This window comes from Protopterus annectens, chromosome 12.part0, assembly GCF_019279795.1.
Source record: "Protopterus annectens isolate FY-2018-M chromosome 12.part0, PAN1.0, whole genome shotgun sequence".
NCBI lineage: Eukaryota > Metazoa > Chordata > Ceratodontiformes > Protopteridae > Protopterus > Protopterus annectens.
Genome location: NC_056746.1, coordinates 21,248,230 through 21,263,124, shown reverse-complemented (window position 1 = coordinate 21,263,124; position 14,895 = coordinate 21,248,230). Strand labels below are relative to the sequence as shown.

Below are 14,895 nucleotides of genomic sequence, written 5' to 3'. Positions count from 1 at the left end.
CCACTTAACTCTTGCCTTTTTCCCCTCCCAAAAAAATTCCTTCATCTATTTATTAATTACTGACAACAACCTCTCCTCTTGTTGATAAAAAATATACATGACATGTCTACAAAACTAAAGTTACTGAAATATTTTTCCTGTTTGTACCTTACTATCCATATCCATAAACAAGAGTTTCCATTGTCTTAGTTTTTATATTATCTTTTTAGTCTTTTCCTGCATATCCTTTTCTTACATAACACGTCTTTTAATCCATACTCCCAAATACTTCATCTTTTCATGTCCCCATAAATATAGGTATTGCTGAACTTTGGCTGTAAATAAAAAGTAAACAAAGAGGAAAGAGGACACCCCTTTCTGGTTCCTCTGTTCAATCACAACTTACAGAAGAGGAATCCTTCCACTTTAATTCTTGACTCTGATTCTTCATACATGTCTCCTAATTAACCTTATTGTCAAATAAGAGAATGCAAATGTTTCCACAGTTCTACTCATAAAATTCCAGCTTACTCTGTCAAATGTTTTCTCTGCATCAAGACCCACCAACAACAGTTGTATTTTTCGTACATTGTACTTTGCTCTGGATCATCATTGTTCCATTAATGTTCTCAAATGTTTACATTTCCTCCACAAAACCACACTGGTCCATATCCATCAATTTCTGCAACACTTTTGCCATTCTTATAGCTAATATAGACATAAACACTTTATAATCATGGTTTAAAATTGAAATGGATCTATATGAAGTAATACAGCCACCATAGCTTTCTTCCAAGATGCTGGTGCTTCCCTTCCTTTTAAAATACTTCTTCTTCTTTCAGCTGCTCCCATTAGGGGTCACCACAGCAGATCATCTGTTTCCATTTCTTCCTGTCTTCTGCATCTTGCTCTGTCAGACCAACCACTTGCATGTCCTCTCTCACCACATCCGTAAACCTTATCTTAGGCCTTCCTCTTTTCCACATACCTGGCAGCTTCATCCTTAGCATCCTTTTCCCAATATACCCATCATCCCTCCTCAGCACATGGCCAAGCCAACGCAATCTTGCCTCTTTAATTTTATCTCCAAACTGTCCAACCTGAGCTGACCCTCTAATATACTGATTTCCTAATCCTGTCCATCCTTGTCACACCCAATGCAAATCTTAACATCTTTAACTCTGCCACCTCCAGCTTTGACTCCTGCCTTTTTGTCAATGCTATCATCTCCAACCCATATAACATAGCTGGTCTCACTACCCTCTTGTATACCTTCCCTTTTACTCTTACTGGTATCCGTCTGTCACAAATCACTCCTGGCACTATTCTCCACCCACTCCACCCTGCCTGTACTATTTTTTTCACCTCTCTTCTACACTCACTATTATTCTGAACTGTTGATCACAAGTATTTAAACTCATCCACTTTTACCAACTCTACTCCCTGCATTCTCACCATTCCTCTATCCTCCCTCTCATTTGCACACATATATTCTGTCTTAGTCCTGCTGACCTTCATTCCTCTCCTCTCTAGAGCATACCTCCACCTCTCCAGGGTCTCCTCAACCTGTTACCTATTCTCACTACAGATCACAATGTCATCCGCAAACATCATAGTCCATGGGGACTCCTGTCTGATCTCGTATGTCAACCTGTCCATCACCATTGCAAATAAGAAAGGGCTCAGAGCTGATCCTTGATGTAATCCCACCTCCACCTTAAACGCATCCATCACTACTACCTCAGACCTCACCACTGTCACACTACCCTCATACATATCCTGTACCACTCTTACAAACTTCTCTGCTACTCACAACTTCCTCATACAATACCACAACTCCTCTCTAGGCACCCTGTCATATAGGTTCTTAGGTAGGTACTAGGCTATCAGCCCAAGGACCTACATAAGCCTAGCCAATAAGGTTCCCTGGCGTATGTCACCCAAGAAAGTTATTTTCCTGTGCCACTGTTGAGCAGAGACACAGAGTTGATCCCCGGGGTGTATTTCCTATTTCCCATCCACTTATCAAGATTTTTCTTGAAGATTGCTAATGAAAAACTTTGCTTGACATAGATGGGTAGCCTGTTCCAGAGTATGGGAAGTCTCTGGGACAGGAATCTATCCCTCCAGCATGTCCTGTTTATTGTGGTGACAAGGTTTAGGTCCCTAGAGTGTGTCACTCAAAGGGATTGAGATTTCTTTAGGTGTAGCATGTCCAACAGCTCTGGGTTTGGCATAGCTTTATATGTTAGGCAGAGATCACCTCGGAGTAGGCGATATGCTACGGAATAAAGCTGGAGTTTTTTGAGGCGGTCAGTGTAGGGCATTTGTTTGAGGCTAGTAATCCTCTTTGTGAGGTACTTCTGTGCCCTTTCCAGCTGCTGCAGATGTCTTGTGAGGTACATTCCAAAAGGGGCATTGTACTCTATAATGGGTCTAATGAGTGTCGAGTAGAGGGGAACAATGACCTCTTTTTCCTGGATGAGAACCCTTTTATGATGAGGTGTGCCACGTAGAAGGACTTCCTGACTATTGTGGCGACGTGACTATCAAAGGAGAGACTACTGTCCACCTGGGTCCCAAGGTCTCTTATCACACATTCGGTGTTAAGTAGATTGCTGCCTTTGTGGTAGTTCATGGGTACAGAGTTTTTACCAAAGGGGATGACACTGCACTTTTTGGCATTGAACTTGAGGCCATGGCTCTGACAACAGGCATCTGTCTCAGCGAGGCCCTTCTGTAAGATGTCCACATCATTTGGGGAATTGACTATGGCTCCTAATTTGCAGTCATCTGTGAACTTAGTTAGCCAGAGGTCTTCTGTGTTAGCCTGTACTTCAGAGAAGTAGATACCAAACAGGAGAGGTCCCAGGATGGAACCCTGTGGTACTCCACTTGTCACTGCTTTGAGGTCAGATTTGGAGTCTGCAACTTTTACAGTGTGGGTTCTGTCAGTGAGCCAGTTGGCAACCCATCTTGTGATGTAGGGATTTATACCTAGTTTAGTGAGTTTAGCTATAATTCCAGAATGGGGGATGGTGTTGAAAGCCTTGGCAAGGTCAAGATAGGCTGTGTGAACCACCTTACCCCCATCTACGGCTTTGGTGACTGCCTCAAAGAAGTCAATCAAGTTCAGGAGGCATGATCTGCCTTTCACAAACCCAAAATGGGTGGGATACAGAGTTTGGAGGTTACCAATGTCTTTGTTTATGAGTTCCATGATGATACGTTCCATGGCCTTGCAGACCAGACTCATCAGGCTAATAGGTCGATAGTTCCCGGGATCGGCGGTGGCTCCCCCTTTGTGGAGTTGGATAACTGTTGCTGTGCACCATTCAGTGGGGCATATGCATTCTCCAAGTCCACAAAGACACATTGGAATTCCTTCTGACCATCTCTGTACTTCTCCATCAACACTCTCAGAGCAAACATTGCATCTGTAGTGCTCCTTCCTGGCATGAAACCATACTGCTGCTCACTAATCATCACCCTCCCTTCTTAACCTAGCTTCCACTACTCTCTCCCATAACTTCATGCTATAACTGATCAGTTTTATCCCTCTGTAGTTACTACAGCTCTGCACATCATCGTTATTCTTAAAAATTGGTACCAAAACCCGTTTTCTCCATTCCTCAAGCATCCTCTCACTTTTCAAGATTTCATTAAAAAATCTGGTTAAAAACTCCACTGCCATCTCAACTAAACACCTCCATGCTTCCACAGGTATGTCATCTGGACCAACAGCCTTTCCATTCTTCATCCTCTTCATAGCTGTCCTTACTTCCTCCTTGCTGTTCTGTTGCACTTCCTGATTCACTATCCCCACATCATTCAACCTTCTTTCTCTCTCATTCTCTTCATTCATCAGCCCCTCAAAGTACTCTTTCCATCTGCTCAACACACTCTCCTCACTTGTAAGTTCTTTTCCCTCATTATCCTTTATCACCTTTACCTGCTGCACAACTTTCCCAGCTCGGTCCCTCTGTCTAGCCAATCGGTACAGGTCCTTTTCTCCCTCCTTAGTGTCCAGCCTTTCATTCAACTCTCTATACGCCTTATCCTTAGCCTTCGCCACCTCTCTCATCACCATACACCTCATCTCCTTATATTCCTGTCTACTTTCTTCATCTCTCTGACAATCCCACTTCTTTTTCCCCAACCTCTTTCTCTGTATACTCTCCTGTACTTCTTCATTCCACCACCAGGTGTCCTTGTCCTCCTTCCTCTGTCCATATGTCACACCAAGCACCTTTCTAGCTGTCTCCCTTACCAGCTCTGCTGTAGTTACCCAGCTTTTCGGTAACTCTTCACTGCCATCCAGTGCCTGTCTTAACTCTTCCCAGAACTCCACCTCACAATCACCCTTTTTCAACTTCCACCATTTGATCCTTGGTGCTGCCCTCGCACTCCTCCTCCTCTTCTTGATCACCAATGTCATCCTACAGACCACTATCCTATGCTGCCTAAGTACACTTTCTCCTGCCACCACTTTATAGTTTCCAATCTCCTTCAGATTGGCCATCCTGCATAGGATATAATCCACCTGTGTTCATATTTTTCCACTTTTGTATGTCACACAATGCTCCTCCTCCTTCTTAAAATATGTATTCACCACAGCCATGTCCATCCTTTTCAAAAATGCACTACCATCTGCCCTTCTGCATTCCTATCCTTAACACCATACCTATGCAACACATCCTCATCCCCTCTGTTCCCTTCACCAACATGCCCATTGAAATCTGCTCCAATCACCACTCTCTCACCCTTGGGTACACTCATCACCACTTCATCCAACTCACTCCAAAATTTTTCTTTCTCATCCATCGCACACACAACTTGTGGAGCATATGCATTAACATTCATCATCACACCATCAATTTCCAGCTTCATAAACATCACTTTGTCTGACACTTTTTTGACCTCCAAAACACTCTTGGCATACTGTTCCTTCAGGATAACCCCTACCTCATTTCTCCTCCCATCCACACTATGCTAGAACATTTTGAAAACACCTCCGATACACCTGGCCTTACTCCCCTTCCATCTGGCCTCTTGCACACACAATATATCAACTTTCCTTCTCTCCATCATATCAGCTAGCTCTCTCCCTACACCAGTCATACATTCAAAGTTCCTACCCTCACTACCACACTCCTAACCTTCCTACTCTCATCCTGCCTTCAGACATGCCTTCCCCCTCTTCTTCTCCTTCGGCCAGCAGTAGCCCAATTTCCACCAACACCCTGTTGCCTAACAGTACTGGTGGCAGTTGTTGTTAACCTGGGCCTCAAGTGATCCAGTATGGAAATATGTATTGTTGTCCGCATATGTCATTTGGCAAAAGTTTTAGAACGGATGCCCTTCCTGATGTAAATGTCCCCATTTATCCAGGCTTGGGACCGGTATCATTTTCTTCCCTCCTAACTTCCTTACTTCCATAGGAATACAATCTTTTCCTGGAGACTTCCCTGTCAATTTATTAACAATCACTGCTTTTACCTCAACTCATCTTAACTATTAATTGTTGAGCCTCATCTTCTTGTAACCTTGGCATAATTCAGTCTTCCATAAATATTTTCATTTGTGTTCTTTAGTTTCTTTTTTCTACTTTCTTCTGCTTTGTACAAATCTTCATAAATTTCTGAAATATCTCTAATATTGCTAGAGGATGTCTGGTTATTTTTCTTGTGGTAGGCTCCTTATGTTTGGTGACACCCTTTGTACTTTGTATTGCCTAAATCATTGTACTAAACATTTTTGTCCTCTGTAGCTTTTATCAAAATATAGTTATTTAAATATTAATATTTCTAAATTTGTGCATACTATCCAAATATTCCCTTATTTTCTCTTCGCACTCTGTATTTCCTCCTCTTTTCTGCAAGATTCTGCAATACTTTAACATCTGTCAGCTCCACTAAATAATTCCTATTACTTTTTATCCATATATCTTTCTCTTTTATTTCTACCCTATTTACAACTCTAGTTTCATTTTATCCCACTCACCAGCTATCCCTTCTGAAGAAATGTATTTCTTCCTAATAATTCTTTAATAATTACCACTACCAATTCCTTGAGTTCCTCTTTTTTTAACAGGTAGGTGGAAAAGCACCAATGTCACATTTTTATTTCATTACCCTACATTTTTATCTTAGTTTTTATTGATGCATGATCCGAAATAGTTATTGGATGTGTGTCAAAGTTTTCAATTAAATGCATATGCTCCTGTGAAATATAAATTCTACCCAACCTAGCACATTTATTGTACCTTGGGCAGTAATAAGTAAATTCTGTCTGAGTTCCTACTACTAAAATCACATCTTCCATAAATTTATTCAGAAATGTATCATATTTTGTTACATTTCCCTCTTAAATCCCCTGATACATCCTCACCTGTAAGTTATATTCCCTGCTGAAAGCTGATTATTTCTCCAAAAGTTTTCTTAAGCTCCATAATAACAGTTTTTGCTGGAATATAACTACATGCCAGTGTAATCCTCCTCCCTTGCGAACAGCCCTTACTACCACAGATATGCCGTTATTTTCTTTTTTCCTCTTCTACAGCTATTGCAGCCCCTATAGTAATCAATATTATTATGCCCCTTTTCTGTGATCCCTGATATTATGCTTAATATCCATCCTGAAATACTTTCTTTCTCACATTTACCTGCTCGTTTCTTTCCAAATGTGTCTCCTGCAGCATTGCTATTTGCACTCAGAATTCCTTAATACAATTAATTTATTTAACATTTGTTTACTGGGAAAGTCTGACTTGGAACAAAGCCAGTTTTCAGCGGAGGCCCAGGGAGAAACACTCCGAACAAATGTCTTTCTAATGTGGGAAGAAATCACAGCACCCAGAGGAATCCCACACGAATGCAGGGAGGACATGCAGACTCCGCACAGAAGGCACCCCAGCTGAGAACTGAACCAGAGAATCTTTTGCTGTAAGGTAATGATGCAACTGATGCACCACTGTGCCATCCAATTGAATACTCTTATTTTTTCTATCTGTACCTGTAAGGTCATTTACATTACAAGATAGTATGGATGGAGTAGCCATTATATTAAAATGCTATTGTTCCCACCTATTATACATGACATTTTTTTGAATTTGTATTTCCAACCTTTTTCTTACATGCACACAAGGTTTGGCAGGCTTGTTTATTCTCATCTCCATTTGAACTTAAGTCACATTTTTCAAGATATTTGCTTTAAAAAATTCTCAAACAAAAAAAACTGACTACATTTTAAGAATGACCCTATAACCTATTAACTTAGAAGAGATACACAAAACTAAGTACATTTTCAACAAATTGAGTTTAACCCTCCAGGCAAGAACAATTTTCCCAAATCAACAGCAGCACCAACAGGCATTACCCAATCTAAAATTAAGGTTATTAATGCTAAAGAACATATTACAACCTGAGGTCCCAATTACACTGATTGCTATCTATTCTTTTTATAGCTCTATTTCCCTTCCAGATGTGAAAAACAGCTTGCATGTTTTCAGAAAACATTAACTTTTAGGCCTAAGAAAAAGTACATTTGCTACCTTTAAACAAAGCTAAATTGTGCACTGTTCTATTAAATGCATTAAAGTAGTAAGGCTCTGCCGGGGAGGATACTATCTTTTATTCGCTTTAATTTCAGAACTGCTTGCCATTGTACCTTTAAAATTTACATTTCCTTCTGCAAAGAATGTTCAGAACTCTTACAATTAATTGCTTACACCTGCATACCTTGACTCCATGTGAAAGTGGTCAGCAATGAGAAAAAAAGCAACAAACAACTTTGTAAATGAATGAAGGAATCTTTGGCAAATTAATTCAGAACACAATGTGTAAGATTCTCCTAGCCAAATACCTTCAGCTGCAGAGTCCATGTCTCCCACTAAGAACATTGGCTAGTGGGGGAAAAAACCCAACAAACTAGCATTTTTACAAATGCAAGACCGTTATCATTTTAATGCCTTTCATCATTATGTTTTATTTTTAAACCATATTTGCTTACATAAAACTTGTCTATAACTCAAGCCAAGGACATTAATATAGACATTCACCCTTGTAAAAACAAGGGAAATTATTATCTTAATTCCACATGTATTATAATCAGTACAGCTTTATACCCCACCCCCCACCCCAGGGTGCTGAAATTAAGCTGTTCATCAGTGTGCAGCCATCTTGAAAGCTCAACAGCATTCATTTTTGAATGCAGTACTGCATGTGCAGTCAGGGCTGAAGTGCCTCAGTGCTCTGGGTGTGTTATAATGCAGAACTGGTATTCAGAAATGACTGTTGATACCAAATTTGTAGTAAGGGCTACTCCATGTTTGGTATTTAACTGTAGCAAGATCTTTTTTGGTTCTCACATTCTCTTCAGCTTGGTGCCGAGAGCAACACATTGGGAGCATGTACTGGTTAGCAGATCAACTAGTTAAAGGTCTGATCAGTCTTAACAAGATTTTTGCATTTGGTGAACCCAGCTTCCCTGGGAAAGTGCCTGCCCATTTCAAGAGATGATCAAGCAAATATGAAAATACTGTGTACTTAAATAAGCTTTTTGACAATACTATGTCGAATCGTGCTAAATGCAGAAGAGTAAAAACCAAAGAATACAAATCAGTAGAAATGGAATAATGCACTAAGCCAAATATTGGTTCAAGTGCATGCGCACATGTGTGTGTTAGAGGACATGGGATGTGTGCTCCAAAACATAACAGTATATACTGTCTTGTTCGGGGAGTCCCAAAGCATTTTTGTTATATCTAAGGGAGGCTCAAGGACTTTTCTGTGGCTGGAAGGAAGCTCATGTTGATGGAGTTGGAGACTATATAATCTAAACCATGAGACATCCTTTAAGTTCATAGGATCATGTATTAGTACTAGGCTAACTGCCCTTGTGGGCCATTTTAAGCCTAGCCAGTTACCCCATGTGAGAATCAAACCTTGCACCTTGTATTTGTAAGACAGACACCTTAACTAATATGCCAACCTTCTAATGTCATAGAACACCTAGCTAATTAGTAGCTAGCTTTCTTACTAGGCCAATTCAAGCCTAACCGATTTCCTTCCCAAAGGTGAGAATCAAACACTGTACCCTCTCTCTGTAAGTCAAACACCTTAACCATTATAGCAAGTAGAAATGGAATAATGCACTAAGCTAAGTACATCTACACTCCACTAAAAATACTACACTTAGACATACACGCAGCAATAAAAATTTCTCACCTCAAACATTCATATCAAGTCTTTACAGCTAATGATAGGTCCCCTCTAAAAACAATGTCACTAGATGCTGCTGTGTCATACTTTAATAATACTTTTCTAGACGTACTCAACAACCATGCATCCCCTAGAACCTTTAGAATCAAGTCAAATTATGCTCCTTGTTTAACAAAGGAAACACATCTACTTCTCAGAACTAGAGATAAGGCTTGGACAAATTACCAGTCTAACAAAAACCAAACGACCTTAGCATCCTATAGGCAACTAAGAAACAAATACAAACAACGGGTTAAAAATGACAAAAAAGCCTGTTTCATTACAAACCAGCACAAATATAAAAACAAAACCAAAAAATTTTGGGCTTCCATAAATCATCTTCTACAGACAGGTCAATCCACAACTCTAACACCTGCAACTATAATAAGACAGGCAATATAGCCCCTCAAGTCAATGCGTACTTCACAATCTCTTTACTAACGCTAACGAAAACTAACATCAGCTCACCACTTACCATTCCCAGTGATTCAAAAGACCCATCTAAGACCTTGTCCTTTAAACCTGTACAAACCAGTACCATAAAAAAGTACTAAACAAACTTAAACCTTCTTTTCTCACTGCCAGTACACTACCTTCTAAGTATCTCAATATAGCTACTGATCCCTTCTCTTATACTGTTTAAGTTTTAATCAACCACTCCTTAACTGAACAGTATGCACCCAAAATATGGAAAATAGTTCATATCACACCACTTCACAAAAGGGGACCTGTTTAGAACTTTCCAATTTTAGGCCAATAGCAATCTTATCTCCACTATCAAAAATATTTAAAAATGTGTTCATTCCCATTTCCTGAATTATTTACTATCAAATAACCTTTTAACAAATTCCAAGCATGGCTTTGACCACACCACAGTACTACTACCGCACTCTTAAGCTTGACAAACACCATGAGCCAATGCAGAAATAATGGTGATCTGGTCTCCTCCATATTCATTGACATGTCCAAAGCATTTAACACTGTGTCCCATCAAAAACTACCCAATGAAATCTCATCCTTTAGTCTAAGCCATTCAGCCCTCATATGGTTTCATAGCTACCTACTTGAAAGACAACAAGCTGTAAACTGGCAACATGATTTCTCATCACTAGGCATTCCACAAAGCTCCATCTTGAGTCCACTCCTTTTCAGTATATTCACCAATAAGCTACACATGGCCACCCAACTAGCTACAATCATACAGTATGCTGATGACTCTGCCCTCATCTGTTCAACCTCCTCAATCTCTAAACTCCAAAAAATAACCCATCTTTCCTTCACAGCAGTAGAATCTTGGCTGCCTGACTCTCATTTAATTCTCAATCACAGTAAAACTAAACTTATAATTTTCTCAAGTAGCAAAACCTCAGACCTCCAGTTCCCCTTTCAGATAACTTCTTCTAACAACACCAGTATAGAACCTGTACTACACACTAAGCTATTTACAGTCACAATTGACAGCAGTATGAGATTTTACAAACATTGATTTCTCACCGTACAAAAGTTTCATACAAGACTAGGTTCTCTATACAGAATTCAACCTCACCAACTCCTCAAGACAGATTATTGCTAGGATTCACGTACTTTCTACTCTTCTTTATGCCTCTCCTATTGTCACCAACCTGAAGAAAGATGAACTAACAAGCTTGATGCCTGCTATAATAAAATTGCCAATTGTGCTACCAATTCTCCATGTAGATCCCATCACTGCACTGCCCCACACCAACTAATGTGGCTAGAGCTACCTAATTTACCTAATTCTCTCTCAACTGTCAATAGCCCATAACATAATATACCAAACTGATAAATGCTCTGCACTCCATAATCTATTTCAGCCATAACCTAACAGAAGACATCTGAGATCCTCTGACAAATTCCTATTGCAAGTCTCAAAAGCTAATAATCACTATGGGGATGCTCTTTACTCTAAACAAATCTCCAAAATTTGGAACTTGATCTCCCAGCACATCCTAACCACTGCCAATCCCTTACAGTTCAAAATACTTCTAAAGTCCACCTATCTAACTCTTGGCTTTGCTCTTGTCTAACTCCATGCTGACTGTCTATGCATTCGTCTGCAAAGTACTTACCAAATTCTGTATATAAGTCTAACTCATCTTCACTAAACTTCCTACAATTCACATCTTCAGTCTCTTCTAGATGGTCTTCACATCCCTCTCACTTTAACCCTATCTTCCTTTTCTAGACATTAGTCAGTGTCTTTTAATCCAGAAAGTGTGATCTTTTATATTCTACCTTAATTTTCATAAACATACAAGACATATGATGTATTGTTTAGCACTATATTATTAATAATATTGTTTATGTTCAATTTCTGCTTCTTTTGTTCTAATTTCCTTGTTTACAATTTTTGTAACTTTGTTATGCTACTACTGTATGTTGTTGTGTCTTTTGGCTTTTCCCGGTGAGGGGTCGCCATAGTGGAACTCCAGTCTGCTAATGACTGACAGTAGATTTTTACGTGCCGAGTTGCCGGCCCTGATGCACAACCTTCAATGAAGGTATGCCCATTCATGCATGTCTCCACACAGAAGACGCTCTAGCTGAGAATCAAACAGGACAACGTCTTACTGTGAGGTGACAACACCACCACCGCAGTTGTTATGCTATTACTGTATAAGCTTTAAAATTATTTTTCGGTTACTTGCTTTTGTACATATTGTGCCCCCCCCCCCCCCCGGGCCTCCTCTGAAATGGGCCTGTGCCCATTCGGACTATCCTGGTAAACAAATGTCAAATAAATACAATAAATAAATAAGTGCTAATCTTTTTCTTACTGAGTTTAGTGTTGAGCATCCAAACTCATATCAACCCATAAATTTGCCTAAAGATTTACCTTTGAAGTTTCTTTCAGGTAAGCAAACTGCGAATTAGAGGAGACATTTTGTATGCTCTGGCTTGGTGGGGGCTGGGTTACCACATATAAAAGTATGTAGCATTTGGGAATGTGAGTTGCAGCTCCAGGTGTATGATGTTTTTTCTTCTATTTTTCCACAGATGCAGCTAAACAGCATGACAATTGGAAATGACCTGAATTCAGTGACTAAACAGATAGAAGAGCATGTCCTCTTTCATAAAGAAATAGAAGAAATAAGAGCCGGCAACAATGAAAATGATGATGCGGTAAGAGAGTGGAGCTTGGATTGTTTTCACATCTTAACTTTCACATTAGCTACCACAATTACATGCATTTGTCAACTAAGGCGTAAATGCTTGAGTTCAAACCTAGTCTGGAGTCAGATGCTCTGAGTACATGATGTGTAGGTGATATCCTGTGAAGAAGTGTGAAACACATCAGGTATCACAACCTGAAAAAATAATACCAAGGCAGTAAAAATACCTCTTAACATGTATACAGCTAACTGTACACTGGTGGGGCATTCTTAATGAATCAATACCTGTGCACATAACCATGCATTCTGCAGCATGCCTCACACATAGTTATGCCTACAATGGAGCTGCATGTGAAGGAATTGCTTTTCTTGTGTATATTTATTAGCTGAGTTTGTTCTATATCTTAATAGAATAGCAAAAAACAGTAAACATTTGTAATAATAGTGTCAGATTATTTAAAAAAGTTAACTTTAATTGGTAATTTATGTTAACTCAAAATTGGTATGTGACCACTCCTAGAGCACAACAGTGTTAGTACAATCACCTTCTACCTCCTTTAATTATCATTTACATATTTATTTATTCATATATGTGGTTATTTAATTAATGTTTTTACTAGGTAAATTTCCCTAAACTAAAAGCTGCTGAAGCAGGGAAACATAAGCAGTAATAAATCACAATATACTTAACAAAATTATAATAAATATATACAAACACACACACACACACACACACACACACACACACACACACACACACACACACACACACACACGTACATACATCATATGGAACCAACCAGTATCAAACAGTTTGTCACTTTGTACAGACAGTAGGAATACCGATACACAGAAAGTATTACAATACTTAGCACTTAAGTAATAAATATGTAGACATGCCATGAACATCATGCATTATGGAGCCTGCATTTAATAAATATGTAGACATGCCATGAACATCATGCATTATGGAGCCTGCATTTAATAAATATGTAGACATGCCATGAACATCATGCATTATGGAGCCTGCATTTAATAAATATGTAGACACATCATGAACATCATGCATTATAGAGCCTGCATTTAATAAATATGTAGACACGCCATGAACATCATGCATTATGGAGCCTGCATTTAATAAATATGTAGACATGCCATGAACATCATGCATTATGGAGCCTGCATTTAATAAATATGTAGACACATCATGAACATCATGCATTAAGGAGCCTGCATTTAATAAATATGTAGACATGCCATGAACATCATGCATTATGGAGCCTGCATTTAATAAATATGTAGACATGCCATGAACATCATGCATTATGGAGCCTGCATTTAATAAATATATAGACACGCCATGAACATCATGCATTATAGAGCCTGCATTTAATAAATATGTAGACATGCCATGAACATCATGCATTATAGAGCCTGCATTTAATAAATATGTAGACACGCCATGAACATCATGCATTATGGAGCCTGCATTTAATAAATATGTAGACAAGCCATGAACATCATGCATTATGGAGTCTGCATTAAATAAATATGCAGACACACCATGAACATCATGCATTATGGAGCCTGCATTTAATAAATATATAGACACGCCATGAACATCATGCATTATAGAGCCTGCATTTAATAAATATGTAGACACGCCATGAACATCATGCATTATGGAGCCTGCATTTAATAAATATGTAGACACATCATGAACATCATGCATTAAGGAGCCTGCATTTAATAAATATGTAGACAAGCCATGAACATCATGCATTATGGAGTCTGCATTAAATAAATATGCAGACACATCATGAACATCATGCATTATGGAGCCTGCATTTCTTCATAACAATGTTATGAGGTACGAGTTACTTTATATACAGTTACAGTAAAGGCTGTTCTGGATTAGTATCAGCTGTCCAGGAGAGAGAATGACAGATGCAGAATACAAATTTACAGTTGCATTCTTTCATTCTGGACAGTAGGCAGGGGGATCCCTGGATCAGAAGAGGGTAGCAGGTGCAAGCTGAGTGCGTTAGGTGAAGATTTATTCCTGTAAACCCCACGGGATGTTTTACCATGACTTTAAACACATTTGGCATCAATGCAACACTGTATAGGTAATGTATTTCACTATCTAGAAGAAACGTCACCAGATGCTTTAACTTGCTCATTTGTTTCTCATCAAAGCATGCCAAATAGTTGCCAGATAATATTTTTTGAAGCTGATACGCAGTTGTAAACAACACACCAGTAGTTCATTGTTGCATAAGCAGATAGTTTTGTATAGTGTAGCTTTCCCCAAAGAGGGGTAAACCTCATGCTATATATGGATAAATAGCTTTTAAGACTAATGAACTAGGCAGAGTGATTTGCATGTTATGTGGTATGTAGCTTAAGTCCTCCTGGAGGTTGGGTCACATTTATGGTGTGTGTGTGTGTGTGTGTGTGTGTGTGTGTGTGTGTGTGTGTGTGTGTGTGTGTGTGTGTGTGTGTGTGTGTGTGTGTGTGTT

The 14,895-nt window shown here is 39.2% G+C and overlaps 1 protein-coding gene across 1 annotated transcript in view; it reads left to right on the top strand.

Annotated features, from left to right (window-relative positions):
• The window catches only part of LOC122816337 (periplakin-like), a 416,450-nt gene that overhangs the window by 47,065 nt on the left and 354,490 nt on the right, over nucleotides 1–14,895 (top strand). Inside the window, exon 3 of the mRNA XM_044089064.1 lies at nucleotides 12,258–12,383. Within this exon, the coding sequence (XP_043944999.1) occupies nucleotides 12,258–12,383 (126 nt within the window). The remainder of the gene's footprint in view (nucleotides 1–12,257; nucleotides 12,384–14,895) is intronic.